The sequence below is a fragment of the Hippichthys cyanospilos genome, chromosome 16, assembly GCF_059441005.1.
Source record: "Hippichthys cyanospilos isolate Australia breed blue-spotted pipefish chromosome 16, RoL_Hcya_1.0, whole genome shotgun sequence".
Classification (NCBI taxonomy): domain Eukaryota; kingdom Metazoa; phylum Chordata; class Actinopteri; order Syngnathiformes; family Syngnathidae; genus Hippichthys; species Hippichthys cyanospilos.
The window spans coordinates 2,608,352-2,635,023 of NC_142384.1; the positions used below are offsets into that span (position 1 = coordinate 2,608,352).

The 26,672-nt window shown below is 39.0% G+C and overlaps 1 protein-coding gene across 1 annotated transcript in view; it reads right to left on the bottom strand.

Annotated features, from left to right (window-relative positions):
* Window positions 1–281: 281 nt before the first annotated feature.
* The window catches only part of abcc1 (ATP binding cassette subfamily C member 1 (ABCC1 blood group)), a 51,413-nt gene continuing 25,022 nt past the window's right edge, over window positions 282–26,672 (bottom strand). The window contains exons 17-31 of the mRNA XM_088436616.1: window positions 26,230–26,406; window positions 24,588–24,755; window positions 24,303–24,477; window positions 21,932–21,998; window positions 19,571–19,697; window positions 19,260–19,464; window positions 18,609–18,919; window positions 18,255–18,454; window positions 15,232–15,358; window positions 14,493–14,594; window positions 8,460–8,606; window positions 7,701–7,859; window positions 7,313–7,479; window positions 4,055–4,249; window positions 282–2,429 (exon numbers count right to left, since the gene is read on the bottom strand). Coding sequence (XP_088292742.1) covers window positions 2,321–2,429; window positions 4,055–4,249; window positions 7,313–7,479; window positions 7,701–7,859; window positions 8,460–8,606; window positions 14,493–14,594; window positions 15,232–15,358; window positions 18,255–18,454; window positions 18,609–18,919; window positions 19,260–19,464; window positions 19,571–19,697; window positions 21,932–21,998; window positions 24,303–24,477; window positions 24,588–24,755; window positions 26,230–26,406 — 2,436 coding nt within the window. The 3' untranslated portion in view covers window positions 282–2,320. The remainder of the gene's footprint in view (window positions 2,430–4,054; window positions 4,250–7,312; window positions 7,480–7,700; window positions 7,860–8,459; window positions 8,607–14,492; window positions 14,595–15,231; window positions 15,359–18,254; window positions 18,455–18,608; window positions 18,920–19,259; window positions 19,465–19,570; window positions 19,698–21,931; window positions 21,999–24,302; window positions 24,478–24,587; window positions 24,756–26,229; window positions 26,407–26,672) is intronic.

Here is a 26,672-nt window from a genome sequence, read left to right on the forward strand (position 1 = left end):
GTACTAACCCATCCTCTACAGTGCCGCCGCTTAATAGTTAATTTTCCTCTGTGCCTTAGTACATGTTTAAGGCTTCGTTGTAATCATTTTTTTCCCCCCCTAAAACTAATGCATCCAACAATTCCCTGTACCGTTTATCCCCACACGGGTAGCAGGCATTCTAGAGCCAATCCAATCTGGGCAGAGGTAGGGGACATTCTGAACTGGTCACAAGCAAATCGCAGAGCATGCTTATCTCTTGTTCATACTTACAGTATATGGAAATGTGAATGTCAGTAAAACAGTGTGTATAAATTGTATTTATTTAAAACAGATAAAATAAACAAATGTCAAAAAAAAGATAAATATGTAACATAACATTTTCTTAAATCTCCACAGGCTTTACAATCATGAGCTAGAGAACGGCCCAGTGAGAGAAGAACCTTAAATTTGACAATTGCCAAGTAAGAACACACCAATCCATACATTTTTAAAGGATACCCAGTTGATAATGTCAGTTTCATTACAAGTTGTATGATATATTTTGACACCAGAGGAGAAACTCTGCCTAATCTTAGCTCAGATACGTTTTTGGTGAATTAACCAAAGTGCATTTTGAATATAGCAGATAACATGGCTTTCACATACTCACTCAGATGACAAAATGTGGAAAGACAATATCTTTTACAAAGTTCGAATCTGCGAGTACTTGAAACTCACCTAAAAGCCAGTCTGAGTAATAGGCGGGCAGAAAGCCTCACTATTTTATTCCGGAAGATATTCAAAACACACACAATGCCATTAACTAAAGCGATTAAAAGACACACACGCAAAAACATATTATGATTTCATCATAAACACCCGAGTTTGCTGGTGGTTTTTATTCATTTATTTTTTTGCACCTCCCATAGTTACATGTAGACAGTTGTTTTGTCAGAACCCCCCCTTTATCTACACACAAGGGACAGATGTGTTCACGCAAACGTGAGTATTTTGTGGTATCTTAAGTCGAAGAAAACTCAGTAGTTTATCAACAAATAAAGCGATACGGTACTTTTTTTTTTTTTTACTTGAAACATATATGTCCATATGCAATCAACACATGCCCTCAGCCTAAAATTGGACTCCTATGAATCAGATTCCTTGGAGTTACCATTTTGACAATGAACTTCAGCTCTACAAGAGCATCAAAAAAATCTATTTGAATATTTGATATTAACAAAAATTTAAAGCTGCTAAAAAGACAAGCTGAACAAAAAACTCAAACAATAAATAATGCAGCATGTAAAGTGACAGGATACTGGAATCTGTCCCACAGATCCAATGAACGTGCCTTTAAACCAGTATCCCACTGAGGGCTCAGTGCTGGCGAGTGTCTGCGAAGGAAGCGGCATTTTTGATCTCCTCCAGGGTTCGATTAAGAGCCGTTAGAGGCCGCCAGATGTTGTTTGTTGCAAGGAAATTTTGAACGTGTTCAAAATTTACATGCAGTGTCTGGTGACCTCTGGCAACCTTTACGGACGTTCGCCCCTCAGTCGGCTAACAGCTTTAAGGTTCAACAATATAAGCCAACACGGTCCACCAGTAAGAAAACGAAAACACTACCCTGTCCATCCTGATAAAGCAACATTCAAAACACCAAATAATAATTTAACACTTAGCAGGTTTCAGTTTCATACAACATAAAAACTGAAAACTGGCTTTATGAGTGGATTTTAACTGTTTTTTTTCTTTAGAAAACTGATTTTTTTTTTTTTTTTTAATATAAATCAATTATTTATTTCTAATCACCCAAACGTTTACTGGGAATAATTCAAATTCAAGTTTGCACAAAGTTTATATACTTTTAAAGTAATACATGGAGCTTATTGTAAACTTCTCAACCGCTCCTCTCTCTCAAATCACCACACAGTTGAATCTCGGATTAAAACCTTTGGTATTCGCAGAAGCTGAAAACAAGAAACCTCACACACCAGTCACTGCAGCAAGGTATGATGATGACAATGCCCTCCATGTCTTTTGAAACAACAGGTATCAAAACAAGGCTACGTAAATGTGCATCCCTTCCCTGGTTGGAATTGCAGAAGCACCTAAAGCTATGGTATGAATAAGTAGTGTATTTGCTTGCAAAAGGCAGTTAACTATTAATTCAATTAAAATGGAAGGTTGGTAGGCAGGTAATAGCCATGCCCTATGTTTTTTCCCCAACATCTTTGCTTGACTTGTCAAACATGGAAACTGCTGTGCCACCTCTGGTCCCTCCATTACAGAAGACCTTCACATCAGGTGTCAATGGGAGCCTGGCAAATTGGTGTGGAGGAAGGACCATTGTGATAAAGCTTCAGGCCAGCCCAGAATCCTTAGCCATCTTGTAGAACGACCCCTTTTGAGCTAAGAGATTGGATGGGGAGTCAAATTCTACAATTTCTCCTCTCTCCAAAACCAGCACCCTAAATGAAAATAAGAATACTTGTTTATTTCTCAGCAAACTACAACACGTTCTTTGAGCAAGTGTCATTTATGATAGGAAGACATTCTTTCACTATTATAGAATAGAAATTTGACATGAAACAAGAAGGTAGTAAAATCTCTCAAGTCGAATGCCCTTAAAGATACAAATAAGCTACAGTGATCCCTCGCTACTTTGCGCCTCCTCTAACGTGCCCTCAGTGCATTACAGTTTTTTTTTCTTAAAAAAAAAAAAAAAACAACAAAGGAAATCTATATTGCAGAGGGACATGCTGTGAAGGTTTCCTGCATGCCAGACAGACAAGTTAACTATAAATGCACTTGCCACAGGCACTCCTCGGATGTCCAACTAATGCAGTACACACATTTACTTGAATCTTAATTTATAAAGCCTTATACAGTAACTTTACCGTTATCCCTTGCCTTCCCTTCCCATCCCTTTAGTTGTAGTTCCACGAAGAGCCGTGGATATATTAGCAGTGCCCGGTGCAGCGCTGCTCCTCCTCCACATCAACCCAACAGCATGTACAAGTTTCATGAGGGAGAAGGGCACTCCTACAAGACACATAATTGGCTCCCAGCGTGTCCATTGACCAATGATCAACTCCTGCCCTCATTGGTCATGCAGAGAGCCAATCACGTGTCTTCTAGGGTGCTCAGTCCACAGAATGATTCTCCGAATCAGCTATGTTTAATAATGTATGATATAAGTAAATATGTGTACTGCAGTAATATTTGTCTTAAATATGGAAAGTATAAATAGTTTTCACATTTAAATAAATCAGGTACCCACAAACACATGGATGAAAACTGTTTGGGGGAGGGGTTACGGTACTTCGCGGTTTTTTACTTATCGTGCGCAGGGGTGGGTGTGGTGTTCCGGTCCCCATTATCAGTGAAAAACGAGGGATTACTATATTTGTAACTCAATCCTTCCATAATTTGGATGGTCATTCACAAACTCAAGAGAGCTGTTAAGCATAAGATGTTTCTTTCGCTTTCTAAACAGATGGATGTGAAACTAAGGAGATATGGATTTTTTTCTTTAATAAATGTAAAAATTATATTATTATCATTTTATAAAGTTTAAACATTTTTATAAACTTAAATCCAAATACTAATGATGATCAGCTTTCATTTTCTTGGCCCTACCAACATGGCCACTACATTAATACATGCATTTTATGGAAAGGTTGCCCCTGTCAACATCATGGCCACATTAGCACATCTTTTAGCCTACAAGAAAAGACAATTCTGGAACTAATTGACTTAGAAAACAACTGTATGAAAGGGCGGTTGGACTGGAATGGATACCATTTTCTGTCTACAAAATTCAGCCTGTTGGTTCTGGGTCAATTAAATCCAGGCATGCAAAGTGGTCCCATCTAGGAACAATGTGAGTGAGCAGTTGGTGCTCATATTGTCCGCCGTCTTTACAAATGTAGAGGAATTGTTGCAAAAAATACATTAACATGGAACACAACTAAGGTAAGCATGTTGGCAAGACCATCAATTGCTAGTTTCACATTGGGCTTTTTGGGAAAATGTAGTGTACTGCCAAGCAGTAGTGTCAAGGAAAACCTACAATTACTTTGGTATATGGTACCTTGAGTAATCCATGATGGTGTTGAGACGATGAGCAATGGTAAGTACGGTACAGTCCTCAAACTGAGAGCGGATAGTGGTCTGAATGAGGTTGTCAGTCTCCATGTCCACAGCAGCTGTGGCTTCATCTAAGACAAGGATCTTGGTCTTTCTCAACAATGCTCTAGCCAGGCAAAGTAGTTGGCGCTGGCCCACGCTTGAGGAAAAACACAAATGCACGTCAATACAGCTTTTCTTACACCATGGTAAAGGAGAAAAATAATTCAGACGTTTCAATGCAATTTATTGCCAAGAAAAGAATCTAATAGCCCAATCACTCAGTGTGATTATCACTGTCCGGCAGAAATCTCCAATGACCGAATTTTTTTATTTCTTACCCTGAGGAGACGAGGGTTGTGGAATTTCCTGCCAGAACATCTGAGTGCACGGTAGGCTACTTATGAGTGTACAAAAGATTCGGTTGAAGTTGGGAAATTGTGCAAAATGTAAATAAAAACAAAATACAACGATTTGAAAATCATTCTCAGCCCATATTCAATTGAATACACTACAGAGACAACATATTTAAGGTTCAAATTGCTTAACTTAATTGTTTTTTGCCAAATAATTAACTTAAAATTTCATGATTGAAACACGTCCAGTAGAAGTTGGGAAAGGGCATGTTTACCACTTCGTTACATCACCTTTCATTTGAACACTCAATAAATGTTTTGGAAGAGAGGAGACCAATTCTCTTAGCTTCTCATGTAGAATTCTTTCCCATTCTTGCTTGATGAACCGCTTCAGTCGTTCAACAGTCCGGGGTCTTCTTTGTCGTATTTTACGCTTCATAATGCGCCACACATTTTTATCGGGAGACAGGTCTGGACTGCAAGCAGGCCAGGTAGGAACGTGGACTCTTTTACTTCGAAGCCACGCTGTTGTAACGTGCAGAATGTGGCTTGGCATTATCTTGCTGAAATAAGCACCGGCGTCCATGAAAAAGACGTCGCTTGGATGGCGGCATATGTTGCTCCAAAATCTGAATGTACTTTTTAGCATTTATGTTGCCTTCACAAAAATATAAGTCAACGGTCTGCTTCCTCTTTGGTCTGGAGGACACGACATCTAATGTTTCCCAAAACAATTTGAAAAGTGGACTCAGCAGACCACAAAACACTTTTCCATTGTGCATCAGTCCATTTTACATGAGCTCAGGGCCAGAGAACCCGGCGACGTTTCTGGATGTTGTTCATTAACGGCTTTTGCTTAGCATGGTAGAGTTTTAACCCACACTAACTAGTGTAGTGACAAACTACATTTACCGACAATGGTTTTCTGAAGTTTTCCTGAGCCCATTTGGTGATATCCTCTACACACTTGCGTTTTTAAGGCAGTGGCGTCTGAGAGATTGAAGGTCATGGTCATTCAGTCTTGGTTTCCGGCCGTGGTGGTTATGTGCAGTGATTTCACCAGATTCTCTGAATATTTTAATGATATTATAGACTGTAGATGTTGAAATCCCTCAATTCCTTGCAATTTTGCTTTGAGAAATGTTGTTCTTAAACTGTTCAACTATTTTCTCACACAGTTGTAGACAAAGTGGTGAACATCGCCCCATCCTTGCATGTGATGGGGAGGCTCCTTTTATACCCAATCATGGTACCCACCTGTTCTTAATTAGCCTGATAACATGTGGGATGGTCCAAATAGGTGTTTGATCAGCTTTTCTCAGCTTTCTCATTATTTTTTGCCACCTTCCCAACTTCTACTGGACATTTATTATTATTATTTGGTTATTATTAGGTACGTCTGGTGCATTTCCCTTTCCTTAGTAAATAAATGACTTATTTACAAAGTACATTTTACATATGCTTGGCTGTCTCAGTGTGATATTATAATTGTTTGATGCAATGAAAACTTTGTTTAAAATAAAACAGAAATCAGGATAATTTTTCATGGCATTGTACAAACAAAAAAGTGAAGGTAAAGTATACAGTGTACAGAGTAATCACATCATTAATAACAAATTGCTTACAAGCTTCAGACTAAGAAAACAAATTTAAAAAAACTTCCATTTTCTCCAATGCAATATGATTGTTTGTGCTAATGTAAATTAAGTGTGAATGTCATCATCTACATGACATACTCATACAGAAGTGGTAAAAGTTGGAATATGCTACAAAAATGCTGGAAGCTAAATGAAGTACAATGGGCCCCCGTGTTATGAGATTAATCCGTTCGCGGTTGGGGTCGTAAGGCGAATGACAGACAATCCAAACCTATGTTAAATAGCTAATGCGCTTAAACCCTAGGTAAAAATATCAAAATTGTACATATATATTAAAAACTAGGTATCAACATATTATAGTAAGTGCAACATATAGATATAAAATACATATATACAATCAGAAAACATCATAAATAAAAAACTATAAAAAGGATTTATTTGTCTTTGAGTGGCGCTTGTTATACCAGTCTTCCCTAATAAGAGTTATCTCCAGCATCGTTTCCTTTTAAATCATCTTCTTACTTCTATCTTTATCATCACTCGGAATCTTGGGACCCATGGCTAACCCTTTCAACTTTGAATTAAGCAGTAGAATGCACTATAAATACGGTTTTGTAACCACTCACAATCCAACAAAGCTTTGCCGTTCCGCCATTTTGAAACAACTGAGGCCGGCCAATAGCAGTGCAGTATCTCCGTGAGGCGACACCGACAAATAGCAGACCAGAATTGTAGCGACGCATTGCAGGAACGGCAACAGAAAATAAGTGTAATTACCTAAAAACGCCTGCAGATGAAGACGAAACAACACAAATACAGCCACGGTCATGACTTGTTTTGGGCGCAAAACTGGGAAAATATCATAAAGAGGGGGAAAAAAAAAAACAACTCAGTATTCCCACGCCGCAACATGAAAATAACATAAGTGTGGGACGTTGTAACACGGGGTCAACTGTGATATCTTCCAATATAAACTTAGAAATATTGACAAATATTGACTAACAGTTCTACAAATATACACTTGTTTTTTTTTTTATAATGTGTTTGTTGCATAGAATATAAAACTGTTTAAAAGTTTGCTTGTTCTTCCTTTTTAGCCAGGACTCCGCAAAAAGTTTTTTTTTTAAATCAATGAGACCCCCCCCCCCCCCCCCCCGAAAAAAAACGAATAAAATAAAATACAATAAAGGGGGGTGGGTTGTTCTCCCCAACCACCCAAATTTCCCCAAAACTCAACTGTAAACTGACAACAAATGAAAGATTTCTTACCTAAGGTTCTCTCCCCCCTCACTACATTCATGGCTGAGTTTGTCTGGCAGGCCGGACACAAAGTTCTTGAGATGAGAGAACTCTAAAGACTTCCATACGTCCTCATCAGAGTAGCTTTCGAATGGATCTAAGTTCATCCTCAAAGTGCCTGAAAACAGCACTGGGTCCTGAGGGTGACAGAGAAGTACAGTGTATTATGGCTCACGTAAAAATTGGAGCTGTTATTATGATTGTGCACATTGCCTCATTTGAGTAACAATTACGGTACACATGGCAAACGAGAGATTAAGTAGCACTTCAATAGCAAGGAAAAAACTCGGGCATTTTGAAACCTAATATGAGAGAATAATTATTTTTTACAAGTTTTTAGTAACCTGACAACAGTGACCTGTGGTATGATAGTAATCCTGGAGCGGAGGTCATGGAGGCCAAGTTCAGCAATGTTTACTCCATCTATAAGAATTTGACCCTCCGCTGCCTCAATGATCCTGAACAGGCCCAGTGTTAGGGATGACTTGCCTGCTCCTGTGCGCCCTACAATCCCCACCTTGAAGAAGGATTTAATGGAAAGGATTAGTCAATATGATGACATTGCAAGTTAAAAAAAAAAAAAAAAAAAGTGCAGTTGATCTAAGTCGACACTTCAGTAACTCACTGAGATGGAGAATGGGGGGCTTTGTTTTTGCTGTTTCTTCAAATACACAAACACACACCTTCCTTAATTCCATAGGTGTTTTAAATTCAGATTAACAGGATGTTTTGGACCATTGCTAAAATCTTTACAAAAATTTCAAATCATCTTTTGTAATAAATAACAATAAGCAACTTCAAGCAATTATCTTTGGGGGGTAACTATGTTTCTATGAGTGCCACATCAGATATAATGCATGCACTGGTGGACCAGAAAAGTACTGAAAGTAAGTCAATTTATAGATGAATTCTTGCTTGAAAAATGATCGCTTTCTTAAAAGTATAGTTGCAGGATTACACTGTTCATGTTGTGTATCTTCTCAAATAAATGCAAAACATCAAGTTTAATTCATATTTTTTTGATAAGTTTAGTTTTGGGACTATGTACCTATGCGTACATACAGTATTTTATACGGGTGACTAATGTCCATAGTACATATACAAAACAATAGCAGACCTTCTCTCCTCCAGAAATGCTGACTGTGACGTTCCGGATGGCCAGTTCCAGATCGTGACGGTATCGCAGACCAAAACCTCTGAATTCTATACACCCTTCTTTGGGCCACCCAAGGGCAAGGCTAGAGGACTCCCGCTTCCACTCAGCCTAGTTGTAATTGGACGCATATCAAAATTAGAAGTGGAACATAGGGGAGTTGATAAAAAATAGAAATGATACCTCCATTAACTAAAATGGCTGTTCGAACCTTGTCAAATGACAAACCAAAACTAATCAATCTATGTGGGAAAAAAAAAAAAAAAAAGACTGAAAATGTATCCCGCCAAGACATCCTCCAATTGCTTTTCATCCACAGTATGCATATACAGTCGGCCCCCGGTTTATGAACACCCTCTCTTATGAACATTTCGACTTACGAGCGTGGTCCGCGGAGTTTTTTGTCCCCCACTTACGCACAGACCATTCGCCTTACGAGCAATCTGACATGCCGGCCATTGGATTTGTTCATATATTTTCGCTTTGCCACGTCATCATATTCAGTAGTTAAAGCTTGTCACGGGAACGTAAAACGATATTGCTCTTACAATGTCTCAGTCACGGTGTCAGTCACGGTCTCACTCACGGAGATGCTATTGGCCGGCGTCACGTCAATCACAGAAATGCCGATATGCTATTGGCCGAACGCCTTTATCTAGCTTGATGGCACAGCTGGTCGGGACGGAAGGAAGGAGAGAAAATGAGTCAAAAACGGAAGGAAGGAATGTTGTGAAGACTTTGCAAACTTTATCGGTTAGACATGGCTTCTAAAATTGTAAGTGGCTGTAAAGGAAGAAGTAAGAGGATGATGACAATAGAAACCAAGCAGGAGATAATAAAAAAATACGAAGGAGGCACACGCATAGTTAACCTTGCTAGTGAGTATGGCCGTAACCGCTCGGCAATCTTCTACGGGCAAGACTTTCCTTGCCAGGGGACGGACCTCGGTCAGCAACAAATTGGAGTGGCTTCTTCTGTTATGGATTAAAGAGAAGGAAATCGCCGGTGATATGTTCTTGTTTGAGAAAAGTTTTGTTTGAGAAAATAAATAAATAAATTCTGCGGGTTGGTCTCTGCTCCCCTCCGCCTCCACCCAGCTCAAGTTACGTCGCCCCAAAGGTAAATGTCATTTTTCCTTTGTATATTTATGTTATTGAATTTAACTGTACAGTAGATTGTTACTAATTTTTAATACGTGTATAAAGTCGTGATGTTTTTACCTAAGGTTTTTGCACGCGTTGCACGCAATCACTAATTAACATAGGTTTGGATTGCCCGTCATACGAGCAATTCAAATTACGAGCGTAGCCGCTGAACGGATTAAGTTCTTAACACGGGGGCCCACTGTATTTACTTTTTACTACTCATCAGCAATGTTCCCTCTAATTTTCAATGTGTCTGAGTGATCGCACAAACTCTCTGAGCAGGCTTTGGACCAAGGTGAGCAACTTCAAACATGCACACAGTGAGTCGTTGTGTGCAAATGTCACTCCCAAAGTGACCAATATTATCACTTAATTCACATTATGTCATTAATGAGCGCTTCTGCGGCCCTGGAACGAGCCAGAACACTAAGAATTCATGTGAACAGCACGACCTGATATTTTCCAAGAACTTTTAAACATGTGTGGACCGGTAATGTGCTTCTGGGTACTTATCCCATTATGAGGGAATAGTTGAGGTTAAGCGTCATCCTGCACCAATATGGTAGAACGATGTATCTATGATTATTTTGTTGCATTATGTTGCCAAACAAATCACAACCACTGTATTTTTGTTTGTTTTCAACAAGTTTATTATGTTTTTAAATCTTGAGCAATAAGTGTTTTAGACATGACAGTGTAATGTATATTACACTTGTCACCATGGTAATGAACAAGCCACAAGTTGTGAAAAAGAAAAAAAAACAAAAAAAACTCACTCACTTGCATATATCCTGACAGCCATTCCATCTTAAAAGGAGCACATTTCTTTTTTACTTTGGCTTGGTGTGTGGATGTGTTGCTGCTCGTTTGCCAGGAAAAGTGGTTCGCATTTGTGTCTCTTAACCCTGCACTGTTGTTAGCTCGCTAACCTGCCAGGTGTATATGCAGGGAACGTTTCTGTCAATGCGTTTGATTGAATGAATAGTGCAAGTGAAACTTATCGTTTCGTTAGCTGGACCCTCGTCACTAGCTGAGTCACAATACAAAATGGTACAGAAATATTATTGGTCGAATTAATCCGATAAAATGAGGTCCAATTTTAGACATTATTTAATATATTTATATTGCATTTTGTTTTATGTGCAGCATAGATTTTCTTGTGCGCTGAGAATGTGGGAGCAGTGCGCAGTTTAGAGGGAACGCTGTCCGCCAGTCACTTTACCGCATGCACCTGAGAACACCTGCATACTGCAGGAAAGCTGCTAACTACATGATATTTTGCACTATCATCCTCATATGTATCCATCGACTTCATAACGTGTTCAGAACAGGCATGGCCAAACTACACCCCGCGGGCTGGATCCGTTGGTCTTTTTAATCCGGTCCGCCTATGATGGCACAGGATTAAGGTTTGGTTTGAATGATTCCATTCATTCCATTTTGACTTGTTATGACAGACTACCAACATTTTTTTTAGTGTAGTCCAATCTAATAAGGCAGTATGTCTTATTTGCCAAGAAACCGTGGCAGTTTTAAAAGAATATAATAACAGCCATCACTTGTCCACCAAGGCGTTTAATTATGGCAGCAACTATTCGACACAAGAATGTACAGCTACCACCGACAAATACCAGTAAGCCTTTCCTTGAATAGGAGTTTCTTAAAGAGTGCAAGGTAGCGACCTAGAAGAATACATTTGGGAAGGAGGAAAAAAACACTTCTCATGCAGGTCACTGACTTGCCGTATTGACGAGCACTTATCTAGCAAGCGAAACAATAAAGCAGCATCATTTTCATAAGGCACTGTACGAACGCAATGACTGATATAACCGACACAGCTCATTATGAGATAATGGAGGACTTTTTGGATATGGAATCGCTGAAAGGAAAAACACCAACTTATTTAACAAAAACCAAGTTACCTTGGAGTACGCTCGTCAATGTTATCACAAATGAATCACCAAAGCTGACAGGAAAAACATTGGGATGCTCAAGAGGTAATGCTGAGGTAAAGTATATGTTATTACATTGATACTTTAGCTAAGTTTGTTTGATACGTACTGTTAAAACATGCATTTTTAATATGTATAGTACCTTGTTGCTGTCCTGGCCCGGCTGTCAAATTTTAAAAGTCAATGTGGCCCGCAAGCCAGAACGTTTGCACACCCCTGGTTCAGAATGCGAGTCAATTCCTTTATTAGTGCCTCATTATCACTGTGCTTCTTGCCTTACGACAGTTTTTTTTTTTTTGCCCATTTTATTTTTGTGTGGAATGTAAGTCTGCTCGGCAAGGTGAACAGAATATGCATTTCATTGTGTAGTCTTACTGTATTGTGTAGTGTTACTGCATGTGACAATAAAACTCTTGAACCGTTTTATCACCGTCTGTTGCATCCCATCCTGATAACTTTGGTCTCAAAACGCTGGTTTGTTAATGACCCCGCGGGCTTAAAAGAAGTCGACAGGATCAAGGGCTTTTGCCATTCGTGCACCAGTGCTCTGGAATGTCCTACATATGGAAGTTCGCTCAGCCACTTCAGTAAAAATCTTTAACTCTAAACTAAAAACATATTTAAACATTCAAGCATTTAGTGAATGGATCTGTCTGAATGCAGCTTTCTTTTTCTCCTTCCTGCCCCCTTCTCCCGGCTTAAAGAGGGGGCTACATGGTGAGAGATTACTTGAACGCTGTCATTCCTTTATTAGTCATTGGTGGTTCGGATCAGCGATTTCAGTAAAATATAGTGTATCATAAAACAGATAAACACTGTGATATTTGAGAAGTGAAATGAAGTTCATAGGATTTACAGAAAGTGTGCAATAAATATTTAAAGGAAAGTAGGAAGGTACATACATTTGGGCACCGCAACATAAAAATGACATCAATATTTAGTAGAGCCTCCTTTGGGAGCAATAACAGCCTCTAAACATGTCCTACGGCTTCCAATGAGGGTCTGGACTCTGGATTGGGCTGAAGGTGTTTTCTTCTTTATAAAACATCTTTAGTTCAGTCAGGTTTGATGGTTTCTGAGCATGGACTGCCCGCTTTAAATCACACCATAGATTTTCAGTAATATTCAGGTCTGGGGACAGAGATGTCCATTACAGAACGTTGTACTTGAATTCTCTGCATGAATGCCTTAGTACAAAAACCAGTGTTTAGTGTCGTTGTATTGTTGAAGTATCCAACCCTGGCACAACGTCAACTTTGTCACTGATTCTTGAACATCGTTTTTCAAGAATCTGCTGATACTGAATCCATGTGACATTCACTTGAACAAGATTGCCAGTACCTGCACACTGGCCAAACAGCCCCACAGTATGATGGAACCACGACCAAGTTTTACTGTGGGCAGCAAGTGTTTGATTTGGAATGCTGTCTTCTTTTTCAGCAATGCAACAGCCCCTTGCTACTGTATGTCCAAATAACACATTTTCAGCACATTATTCCAAAATGAAGCTGGCTTATCCAAATGTGCTTTAACATAACTCCAGCAACTCTGTTCAGGGCATGTGTGCAGAAAAGGCTTCTGCCGCATTACTCTGCCATACAGCATCTCCTTGCACAAAATGCACTGAATAGTTGAAAGATGCACAGTGACACCTTCTGAAGCAAAATCATGTTGTAGGTCTTTGGAGCTGGTCTGTGGGTTGAGTTTGACTGTTCTCACCATTTTTCACCTCTGCTTAGCTGAGATTTTTCTTGGCCTGCCACTTCAAGCCTCAAGTCAAACTGTGCCTGTGGTCTTCCATTTCCTCACTAGGTTCCTAAGCTTAGTCTACAACATCAAAACTTAGCCAAGTGCATCAAAGTGCCTGAAACTAAAATAAATATAGAAATAACTAAAAAAAAAGCATAATAATACTTCTTATTTGATTGCAATTATACTTCACATGACAAAAACAAAGTATTTTCTCTGCGGTCATTCACACCCCCTCTGGCATCACCTTGCGCTCCCCCGCAGGGAGGCCCGTCCCACTATTTGAGAAGCACTGATGTAGACCATGGGTCAATGAGCTTGCCAAATATTTTTTTCCCCACAATATTAGCACTAAAGGTATTCAAATCAATAAAACAACAAAGGCGCCCAAATTTATGCACGTGCCTACTTTTGTTTAAGTAATTATTGCACACTTTCTGTAAATCCTATGAACATCATTTTACTTCTCAAATATCACTGTATTTATCTGCTATATGATATTTTTACAGAAATTGATTATCCGAAACACCAGTGATTTATAAAGGAAAATTTTGAAAATGATCAGGGTGCCCAAAATATCATGCAGTGCAAAATATTATGTATTTATCGGCTTTCCTGCACTGTGCAGGGTTTGTAAGGTGCAATTGCACATGCAGTAACGTGACTGTGATGAGACACATTTGTGCATGTGGGATTTGTTCAGAATCCGGATGGCCTGTGGGTAGAAGCTGTGAGTAAAAGCGCCCTGTGGCGCTTTTGTTAGGATGGACCCACTAGGCTAGACTATGAGGAGGATCCGAGGGCCTCTCCTGCTGTGAAGCCATCTTTGCACTGGACCCTTCCTGAACTTATTATTACATGAGGTTATTTATAGCACTCAGCATCTAGTCCAAACTGTTGAGCCTGGAAGGGGGCTCCTTCCACCTGCGGTCCCTTCTACAGGTTTCTTATTTTCTCCAGATTGGGTTTTTGAGTTTCTCCTTCCCCTTCTGGGAGCTTTATTCAGGGGATGCTGTTGTGCATTTAAGATGTATTGTATGATTCAGTTTTTTTTATCTGTGAAGCCCTTTGAAACTGCGGTGATTCAGGGCTATACAATTATTTTGGTCTCCACACAAACAATGCAAGACACAAATCCTGAAGCACTGTACCTCTTTTTCAGTGTCACTGTACTCTTTCACTCGCTCCACTGCAACTATGTTTGTTTCCACATCGGACGACATCCTCACCAGCCAGGTTAGAGAGGCTGTCAGCTGCATGAGACAGGGTAGCATGTCAAGTGCTAAACTCCTGAACCAAATAATTTCATTCAAGAGCAGAAATTTAGGAGGTGGTAATTTACGGAACTGCAGATGGCAGTGGCTTTGTTGAACTTGGAATTACAGTAAGATGAAAAGGAGTGAGCTGCATAATTCACCAAGTTCAACAGTAGCCCACTCTGCAAATATTTTTCGATCTTCAATTATTTATAATGTATGCACGTATTTATATCATTTATTGGTTAATCTTTCAGCCATCATTAAAATTTAGTGTTTACTTGTGTTTTGACAAACATGGAGGCATTGACTGTGAGGTTGAAACTCAGAGTGACACACGTGATCTGTCGCCTGCTCATAATACGGTAAAAAAAAAAAAAAAAAAATTACGGCTCATAAGCCAGAAAACCTCTAAATTGGTCCACTTGTAAATAGAGGTGCCACTGTTCATCTGTTGAGCATGCTTATGTTGTATTTGCATTGGCTAATGTCCTATACATATGACTTGTTCATCAGTAACTATAAAGGGGCCTGATTCGATGCAAATACAGCCGACAAGTCTGAAAGACATTACACATCTGAAAGTAGTAATTTCTTGACCAAATTGCATGGAACAGAAGTGCTTGTGTTTTACCTGAAGAGCATAGGAGATCGCCAGGCCCATAATACCTGGACTGAGGTTGTCTCTGGCTATGACTGCAAACAAAGCAGCAGATGACACAATGCAGTTGCCGACAAACTCCAGTCGGATTGCCAGCCACCTGCGCAATAAATGAATAAAATTGAGAAATAAAAAGAACAGCCTTCTAGTAATCTTCTCTCCTATTCCAACAACTGAGGTCAAGACTTGGTATTTCCTCAAATATTGTCCAGGTATGTTCAAAGAATTGGAGGAAGAACAAGGACTTTACTAAAGGTACTCATTATCTTTTGTACAAATGCATTGGTCCTTTATTTCATTCTTTATAATCCATCCTTCCATTTTCTATAGCCATTTATTCTCACTAGGGTTGCAGGCTTGCTGGTGCCTATCCCAGCTGTCTTCGAGCAGGAGGTGGGGGATACCCTGAAACTGTTGCTAACAAAATAACAGGGCACACAGTGACAAACAACCATTCACATTCACAATCACACCTAAGGGTATTGAAAGAAAGGACAGGGCAAGCTGGAATTGGAACCCAAAGACCTCTATGAGGCAGACGTGCTAAACAGTCTGCCACTGTGCTGTCCTTCTTTATAATATTACTACTATTGTCTGATAGGCTATATATAACATTACCAAATATATATATTTTCTTTTGTTTATATATTCTCCATATTCCATCCTTTTCATGTCATATTATATCCATATGGTTACAATCCTTCAAGTGCTGTAGTTTTATATTGGCGTTTTCACCTCTTTAGAATTCAGCTAACTTTGTGTAGCCAGGCTGTATGAAATCTGCCTGCCCCCCTAAGCGCTAGGGCATTCGCTTCAAACGTTGCAGGCCATCTGTACAGTGTGAAAAGACACTTGTAAACGGGCCCATATTTTTAATAGACTGCTGCAATTGCCAATCGGGTCATCATTTCGCCATCTAGAGGCCTCTTGTTGAACGCGAAGTAATTAAATGCTCACTGCAGGAAGGCTGTGCTATCCTCAGCAACCAAGCTACGCAGAAGTGTTAGCTTGTCTGATCTGCATTAAAGATGTAGCGTAGCTATTAGCTAACCTGTCCACGAAGGGGAGGGTGTTTGTCCACCACTTACAATCAACGAACATTGAGCTGTACCCCTGGCTTACGGCTTCTGAGGGGCGTTGCGAATTGTTCTGCTGGGTATGTCTTTTGTTTGCAAAGGATCGATTTGGTGTTTGGAGCTAGATTAGATTTGCAAACTTGAATTGTTTAACCGAGGCAGCAACGAGACACCAAAGCACGGCTGGACACACACGCTATGGTGCTTTTAAAAACTTTTGGGGACACCCGAAACTGTACATCTAAAAGCAAAGGGAAAGAGAGAGCTCCACAATGAAGAGGGAGAGGAAGAAAAATTGGGAGATTGAAAACACTGATTGATTGTAACTGCCATTTGTTTTGGTGAGTGATAGCATTTTCTTTATTTATTGTTTCATTTTTAACATGTTTGTGTTTTTTATTTCATTCATATTCATATTACCGTATTTTCAGGACTATATGCCGCACCTGCATATAAGCCGCAGCAGCAAAATATGAGCAAAAATATGATTTTTGTCACAGATAAACCAAACTGGACAATAAGCCGCAGGTAATAACATGATACTTACGCAAAAAGATGGTACATGGAAGTTTATAACTTTTTTTTGTTATTTAATTTTTTTGTAATTGTCTGCCAACAGCATCCTCTCTTTAACAGACTGAACTTGCCTGCATGTTTAGTCCGAACATATTTATAGAAAATGGATATTTTCAACACTAACAGAATATTGTTAGTTAAATAGCAGTTGAAAATTGAAATCAATACTTCAATAGCATGTTTTTAATCTCCTTTTGTTCGATAGATTAGGGTATTTTAGTGAACATAAAAAGACATTGCACATTGCAATTCATATATACAATCATAAATATGCAAATAAAATCATATACGCAAAATAAATCATATATACTGAGTACTGTATATAAAATTTACATGCCACAAATGTATCCAAAATTTTATACATTCTCTTATTCAATTTAGATTTTTTTTAAAGCATATATTTTTAAAACTCTTTGAGCACAGCCATTGATTAACATCTTTTCAGTTCTATTTCATAGTTCTTTCATAAATTGAAACCTTGAACAGATACACACATTTGCTTGCTAGTGGCTAGCAAAAAAATAAAAAAAAGACAACAGATAAGCTGCACTAGAATATATATATATATATATATATATATATATATATATATATATATATATATATATATATATATATATATATATATATATATATATATATATAAAATTGTATCAGTGCCATCTGTTATGAATGATTAATTATTTAAAAACACAACCATTGTTATAATTCTGGAAGGAAATGGGGGACATTTATTTGAGATGAGGCAACTTATTTGAATATGATATACCAGTACAGCTTCTAGCAAGGCGATCACCAAATGATTCCTGAGCGTATGGCACCATGCTGTTCACCACACTCTCAGGGGATGAGGCTCAAATTCGAAGGATACATTTCACAACATATATTTATTTCCATTTCTGTCAGAACATTTGTTTTGATGAATAATCAACGGTATTGTTTGTTCAACTGTGTTCATTATTGACACTGCACGCATTTCAGTGTTTTATATCAAATAGTGGCCCATCTGAAGGTCAAGTTAAGTTTATGTGTGCCTTCCGAGGTTAAATACTGTATATTATTTAGACTAAAAGTCACCCCCCCACGCTCGTCCTACAGCTTATACAAAGTTTGACTTCTATATATCAAATAAGAGCTAGCTCCCAATTGCCAAAAAAAACAAAAAACCAAAAAAAAAAAAAAAAAACAAAAAAAAAAAACAAATGTACGGTAATTTCCGATGCTAGAGATCACATCTATAACAATACATAAGCTACTGATATTAATTTATTGGCCAGGCCTATTAGTTCTATTATCATGTTGGTCACTACTAGAGGAAATGTAGAAAATCCCATTCCTTCCAACCTGTTAGCCACAACGCTGGGGTAGTAGGCCTGCTGGTTATGGTCAACCCTGCGATCGCTCTCTTGTATAAAACGTTGTTGTTCACCAAAAGCTCTGATGACAGACGTGCCCAGCAGGGTCTCATTAAAGTGGGTATAGATAGGTGAACGACTGACAGATTCCAGGCGCTTCAACTGACGAGATGATGCCACATAAAATCTCTGAAGGAGCAGATACAGTAAGAGTAAAATTATGATTCAAAACACAGATATAGAACTTGTGCAGTAGATAATATGGCCATCATAGCACTATTATTGAACATTAATGAACAAGTAAAGAAAGAAGGCAGTTTTGTGGGTTGTTGGAAAAACTAACCTGTACAAAAAAATAGAGCAGGCCAAGGAAGGGAATGATGATTGCCACGTATGGTGTAGCGATGAGAATCACAATACAAGAACCTATCACATTGAACATGGAGCCCATGAACATTTTAAGAATACTGGGGATAACTGTGTCAATGGTATCCATCTCCTTGGCAAAGCGGTTGACAAGGTTACCGCTGGGGGTTCGCTCAAAGAAAGATATAGGAGAGCGGAGGACGTCATAGAGCATTGATTGATGAAGGCAACGAGATGCCAGAATGCCTCCGATGGACATGCACAGGGAGTAACCAAAGACTGCTACTCCTACAACACAATATTGAAAAGGTCATGGTGAGTAAAAATATTTAAAATTCATCAAAGGACTTTAATTTACTTTGTGCACAAATTTGCTCACACAAAGCAAAACAAATACATAGTCTGCAGTGTATCTGTTACCCATGTAAGCCCCTGCTGTAGCAAGCATCAATCGACAATGAAAAGACTTTTTTTTCCAGTTTTTTTCATGGGTAGGGCAGCAAAAATGTAGGGCTTTTTTATTTTCACAGAAAATTCACAGAAAATACTGAATGAATTAGCAAAATAAATTAAGACAATCACTTAAGATGAGAATGAAACTCCAAACAAAGAAACAAAAAATCCTCACCTTGGGACAGGCCAAGAACTCCATATACCCCCAACCTCATTTGTCTTTTAGGCTGAGTGCCATTAATGACTGGGTCATCAGTCCAGAGACTCAACCAGTAATTAGAGAGCAGAGAAAGCAGGTTATGAGCCAAAAATAGCAGCAGAGCAATGCAGGAGAGTACACCGATTGCTTTAAAATAGGCCCAGAACACAGACAGCTTGACCTGTGACAGAAGATGAAATAGATTCAGTCTCAAGTTTAGACAGCCACACTTCGAGCAATATTCTGTTATGATGACTTGTTGGCACTGATGTAATTCGTCAACCCACCCGTCCTGTGCTGGCCTTGTCAGCCTCTGTCAGTTTCCCTGCATCTGCATCCTTTGCCTTTTTGTCAAGCTCCTCTTTCTCCTTGTCTGACTTGGATAGTTTGGATGTACTCCCGCCTTGACCAGGGCTACAAAATAAATACCTGTGTTCATTTTAGGTTGTCTTTCAAACTATTTTAATTGTCAAGGTGTTTTAGAAAGATTCCAGGACAGGTGTTATAAATGATACACAGTGAAATACTCACCAAGATGGGGCTCCAAGTATTGCGGTCTCAGTATTTTTTTTATTGATTTGTTTTGTAATATTTATCATTAATAAATAGTGTAGCATTATGACGTTTGCTTGCATTTTGAGGTGAGGTTTTGAGTTCAAACCCTGCACATGAAAAAAACAAAAAACACCTGCATAATATGAATTGAGATTCGATTTTAGGGTGTTGTTAATTATTTATAAAATTTTACACAGCTTAGCTCCTTCCTATCTCATCAACTTAGTATCGACATATGTTCCGTCCTGACAGCTTCGATCACAAAACACTGGTTTGTTAATGACCCTGCTGGCTAAATTGAAGTCCGCTGGATCCCAGGCCTTTTCCATTCTCCTCCAGAGCACTGGCGCGTGAAGTTCACACAGTCACCTCAGTAGAAATCTTTAAATCTCGACTAAAAAACACATTTCTACACTCAAGCACCTAGCCGCTAGATGGTGAGAGACGAATTGATTGCTGTCACGCGGACCTGCGCTGGGCCACCGATGCAGGTTTTGTAAGGATGGACACACTAGGCCAGACTGTAAGGGGGATCTTACCCGATTGTATGCCGTCAAGGCATCTTTGTACTGGACGCTTGCTGCTTGATATTGCAAAATATGTTATTTTTAGCACTCAGCATCTAGTGCAACCTGTTGAGCATGGAAGGGGGCTCCTCCCACCTGCAGTCCCTTCTGAAATGTTCTCATTGAACCCAGATGGGGTTTTTCAGCTTTTCCTTCCTTTTCTGGGCAATTTTTCAGAGGATGCTATGGTGTATTTGTGATATTCTGTGTGATTTATTTTTCACCTGTGAAGCGCTTTGAGACTGTGGTGATTTAGAGCTATATAAATTAACTTGACTTATTCAGCCAGTCATAGTGTCACTATAATTTCATTTAACAGCTCATCTTCACTTATATAGCACTTTAAAACTGGATGTCAAACAACAGTGTTGGGAGTAATGATTACAATAGTAACGTAATTACTGTAATGCAGACAAAAGTAATTACTGTAATGTATTACTTTTGGCTGTAACGCGCAAAAAACAGTACTATTTTACTTGTTACAAACCAGAGTAACGCAATGCATTACAAAATGTTTTTAGCCTGAAAGTGGTGGTCCCCCCCATAAATTCGCCAAAAATACAGCGAGATCAGAGGAGAAAAGCCCGGGGCAGAATGTTTACTTCCTATTCTTAGTATCTACTACAGCAGACGACGAACTGATGAACAGACATACACGAACTGTTTTTGACTACAGCAGGGGTGTCCAAACTCGGTCCTCAAGGGCCGCAGTCCTGCACGTTTTCCAGGTTTCTTTTCCCGACACACCTGATTCAAATGATCAGGATCATCATCAGGCTTCTGCTGAGCTTGCTGATGACCTGATCATTTGAATCAGGTGTGTCGGGAAAAGAAACCTGGAAAACATGCAGGACAGCGGCCCTCGAGGACCGAGTGTGGACACCCCTGGCCTACAGAATAAACAATGCGTCATTACGCTGTGAAGGTAACTAATAGAGTGATTAAAATAAAAAAATAATCATGTCTTTGCAGTTTCACAATACAATATAGATTAAATGATTTGTGCTGGTTTCATGTTAAAGCCAATCTTTCACTGGATGTGTAATGAGCGTAATGAGCTACATTTAGACTGGCAAATACATACAGTATTTCCAGTTATGTTGGTGAGAGTAATCTAAAAGTAATGCAAAAGTAGTGTAATGCATTACATTTTAAATACAGTAACTTTCTAATGTAACAATACTTTGAAGTGACAGTAATAAGTCATAAATAATGCGTTACAGTTTTGAAGTATGTTGCCCAACACTGTCAAACAATGACTGGCAGTTGTGCGAGGTACAGTATACTGTTCTCCTCCAGGTATGGGGAGAAAAAAAAAGAAAAAACTGGCCATAACCAGGATGTATTTTTGGGAGTGGGGACACTAATGTAGAATGGTGAGACCCTGTTAATTACTCTCAGCTGTACTGCATGCATATGAAAGTGTAACATTTGATGGTCAAGTTCAACATATGACAAGTAGGCACAGCCGACATTAGAACCTGACAGCATTTTGTACGTATGACACTGTTGTCCAGTTATACTCACCCAGCAAGACTAGCTGCACTGCCATTCTCCATTCCCTTGGTTACTGTTTTTGGCTTACAATCTGCATCTACGGAGAGAAAGAAAAAAATGAAAATAAATTCACAAAAAATAATGTCAGTAATAATAAGTACTGCAGTACTTTAAAATGTGTACATTTTGATTTTCTATTCTTAGGTGCTATTGCTTGATGTTTTTTTTAAGCCTTTAATGATCTAAATGTAATGTAGAAGTGACGTCTGTGTTTTTCATGCCTTGTTTTGAAAAATTTGTCAATGTTGCAGATGGTTCTTGGGAAATCCAAGTGACTTTGAATATTCAAACAATGATTGAACGCATGCCAAAAAGACTAGTGACTGTAGGAGGTGATGCATCCCTGCTTTCCGCAGAGGGCTTTATGTTGATGTAGGGCTGCACAATGAATCGAATTTCCTCGCAATCACGATATTGGCTGCCGCGATCGGCGGTATTAACATTTAAAAAGCTGCCTACCAGTACATGTCAAATCAAGCAAGGTTAAGACATCATTAAGCTTAAGAAATAGCAAGCGAGCAAATCCTGCAAGAACGTCCGCAGCTTGGTTTATGCTTAACGCACCCGGCGAGTATGACGCGGCTCCACGCGTCACAATGGCGTCTTTTCGGAACCTTGCCACTTCGCGCTGTGTCCGCGCTGGACAGATTTTCTGCAAGGCATACCTTCTGGAATTTTGTTACCACGTGGAAGCGCTAGGCAGAAAACATGTAGGACGAACTATTGCTTCTTGGTGTTCGCCGGTGAATACCGTAAACAACCCCTGGGGAGCAAGTACACAGAGGTGAGGAGTCTGATTTGAAGAATCTTGGAAGAACTTGGAAGAATTTGAACAGTTTGAATCGAATAGTGTTTTTTGTATGCAGTAGACTCCATTGAGAATATCGGCTGACTGCAGGGGAAAAAACGAGTATAAAACGTGCAAAACGTGTGCCGGCGCGATTCCACACGTTTTCTTTCATGCGTCAAAAGTGGGACGCGATGACAACGCTGAAGTTGGCTTCATTGGCGTGCTGCGGAGATATCAGGTTTCATTTCTACATTAAAAGCCTTTAGATGACAATGGTTACCACATGTTTGCATGCCAAAAGCCTCTGCTTTTCTCAGCTCCTAGTATACCATACGAGCTGTCAATTGAGATCCATTTTGAAAAATCCGATTGAAATAAATTGACCAAAAATGACATTTTGACTGCTAAGTCCATACTCGCTTCGAGAGATTCTGGTCGTGTTGTACTTTTTTTTTTTCTTTTCTTACAAAATACTTTAATACTGTTGTAGGTGTTCTTACAGGTCTGTTGTAGTATATGCTTGGTTCTAAGTCGGCTTCATTCAGTGGTTTGCACTCAGCATGTTTTTGCCATAATTACTATTTACTGTATTTTTCTTAGTTTATTTTCATTATTTTTAAGTATCAAGCCTTGTTTATGCAGTATAAACTGCTTGTTTTAAAAAAAGTGCAATAAATAGACGTTTGACCAAACATGACGAATAATCATGATTAATAATCGTGATTGCAATATTGACCAAAATAATTGTGATTATTATTTTGGCCATAATTGTGCAGCCCTAATGGAATCAAATTCTAAATTATCGATGTGTTCAGCTCATATTGTTCTTAAAAAAAGGGGGGGTATTAATGTCAGAAGTATAATGAAGAATAAAAAAAAACTGTGGAATCAGAACTGCACCCTGAGGAACTCCTTTTGATATGAACAGTGAACTTGAATGATGTGCTCTGTGGTCACTTATCCTTTTTTGAAACCTGATTGGTATATTCTTAGGAGGGTTATTGTCTCAGTGATTATTAAGGCACAAGAATATTATTTGAAATAGTTTTTCACTATGGCTCAGAAGGCCATGTTAGTCTTTTTTTCTAGTTTGTGGATCATTCTCACAACTGCAACTTTGCATGGTAATGGGAAATGACCTGTTCTGAGAAAACTGGAGAAGAGTGGTCCAAGGTCCTAAACAGACATGACTGATGGTTGTTTTATTTGTATTGTATCAACAATGTCCTGCTGTGGTGTTTTTATTTACAGTACTTGTTCTTCTTCAGGTGTAGTAGTATTTCTTAGTGATTAGCTTTGTGAAGCAATGATCATCTATCTACTTGTACATTAGGGATGGCTATTTTGTATTTGGTTTTTGCGATTTATTTAACAACCAGACCGCTTGAGCAATGGTCATCCTCTCCTTGTGACCACCAGACAAAATGACACCCTGTACATAGATTACATTTTCATGAACTGTCAACAAAGTTACTTTTTCATGGTGACTGTGAAAACACTGCAACTAGAAAAAAATATGTCGTTGTATCAAGTAGAGAAAGTGTGTCTCACCATTATTGTCTGTATTGTCAACCCCAGCATATGTATGCAGAAACTCAGAAAAAGCACCCTCAGTGGCCATTAGCTGCTGGTATGAGCCAACTTCTGTTATTTCTCCATTGACCATGACCAGGATCAGGTCAACCTGAGGTAGGTAGCTCAGGCCATGTGTCACCAGCAGACGGGTCTGCAGACATCAACAAATGAAAAAAAATCAGGAAGATGATGAAGATCAACATCAGTGCCTCAAAATATTAGGTTGGAGACATCATTTTAATGTCATTTAAGACGACACACCTTATCCTTCAGCAAGCCTTGTGGACCAATTACATGTTCAAATATGTGTTTTCCTACATGAGCATCAACCGCTGACAGTGGGTCATCCAGCAGGTAGACAGCGCGGTTGCAGTAGACAGCTCTAGCAAGGCTCACCCTCTGTTTCTGACCACCTGACAAATTGACACCCTGTACATAGATGAAAAGGTAGCAAGTCATAAAGTATGCTTTTGCAAGCAGATGAAAAAAGTAAAGGATATTGGATAAAATATGTCCACATTCATACTAACAACATGAAATCAGCTAGTCAGGTAGGTATGTGAGTGTTTCAACAACTCTGTCCAGTGTTTCCTTAAAAAAAAAAAAAGACGGTGACAATTGACCATACAAGCAGCTTTTTTACTATTTATTTGAAAGGGGACCTTAAAATAAAAATGAACTTTCCTAAGTATTGTACATTTCCATCTGATGTCTTCCAGGCTAATGTAACATTTACTATATGCCTCTGTTGAAGCTTAGATACTACTTCAGAGGCCAGAAAATGTATTTGTCTACATTGTTGCACAATGCTGGGTTTGTGCTTCTCATAAGGAACAGCAACAGGAAAACAGGCAACGTTATGGCTTTTTTGGGGCGGCCGTAGCTCAGGCAGTAGAGGGGCTCATCCAGTACCAAAGGGTCGGCTGTTCGATCCCCGCTCTGTCAGAGTCACGTGCTGTTGTGTCCTTGGGCAAGACGCTTCACCAACCTTGCCTCCAGAGGTTCATCGGAGGGGCCGTATGGCATGGTATGGCAGCTTTGCCTCTGTCAGTCTGCTCCAGGGCAGCGGTGGCTACGCGACATATTTTACCGCCACGGGTCTTACTGTGTGATAGTGCTGTGCTTTACAAAGCACCTTGGGTTTTGTGAAAGGCGCTTTACAAATGTAAGCATTATTATTTTTTTACAGGCTGTTAAAAAGAAGCGAGTAACTTCATAAGGAGTAACTATGTCACGTTCTTCAAATCAACATTCAATATGAACCTATAAGCTTTAGAATGGGATATCAAAATTGGAGTGAATGAACAATCATAAAGGAATGATGTTAAATACAAGACAATCCTCCATCACTTAGATGAGGGCCAAATATAGTACTGTTGTGTGTCCCACAACTTCTCTTTTGACTATATATATTCCTTGGACACAAATTCGTAGGCATGGGCCAATCATCTCCCAAAAACAGTAACACCGTCAAAATTCAGCAAATTTATTAGTTTAGAAACGCAAACGTGTTATGCTCTCCAGCATGATGCTTAGGTCGGCATGGATTAAGAAGAAAACAAACAAACAAACAAACAAAATACCCTCGTCCTCTGTGCACTCCAAGACAGTAACAGGAAAAAGAAAAAGCGATTGACATCTAATTTTTTCAAAGAGGCAGTTTGTTGAGTCAACTTTGCAAAAGCAATCATGTTCTGCCCCATTTGAACACCCTCTTTGTGAGATTTATAAAAAAAACCAAAAAAAACAAAAAAAACCCCCACTATTTTCCAGTGATGGAATGAATTAGCAATTATTGGAACCGTGACTTTTTAACACTGTGGTAAACTGTCTAAACTGTTATCGGCCCATGCCTACATCAAAGTAAAATATATTCTACTTTTCAGTTCATGCGAAACACTACCTTTTCTCCAATTTCTGTTGAATCTGCAGCAGGCAAGATATCAATGTCGGGTTGAAGGGCACAAGCTGCCACTACCCGCTGATACCAGGCTTCACTCAAATCCTGGCCAAATATGATGTTCTCCTTCAGTGTGGAATTCTGTATCCATGCCTGCTGGGGAACATAGGCCACAGAACCCTGCAAAAAGAAAAATGTAAAGTAGTTAATTGCTAATAACCTGACTTTTGATTATTCAATTGATTTCAGAAATGGCGCATATGAAAGCTAAGATCTTCCCAAATTATGCTGAATGTACGAAAATATATTTCTTAACTGAAAAAAGATTTATCATTTAATAAAGACATAAGGTCAAATTTTGGCAAGACAAAAGTTTTGTCGCCTACAGAAAGTAGTGTGAAAATTGAACAAAAAAATGTGCTTCAAATACAAAAATATGTTACATA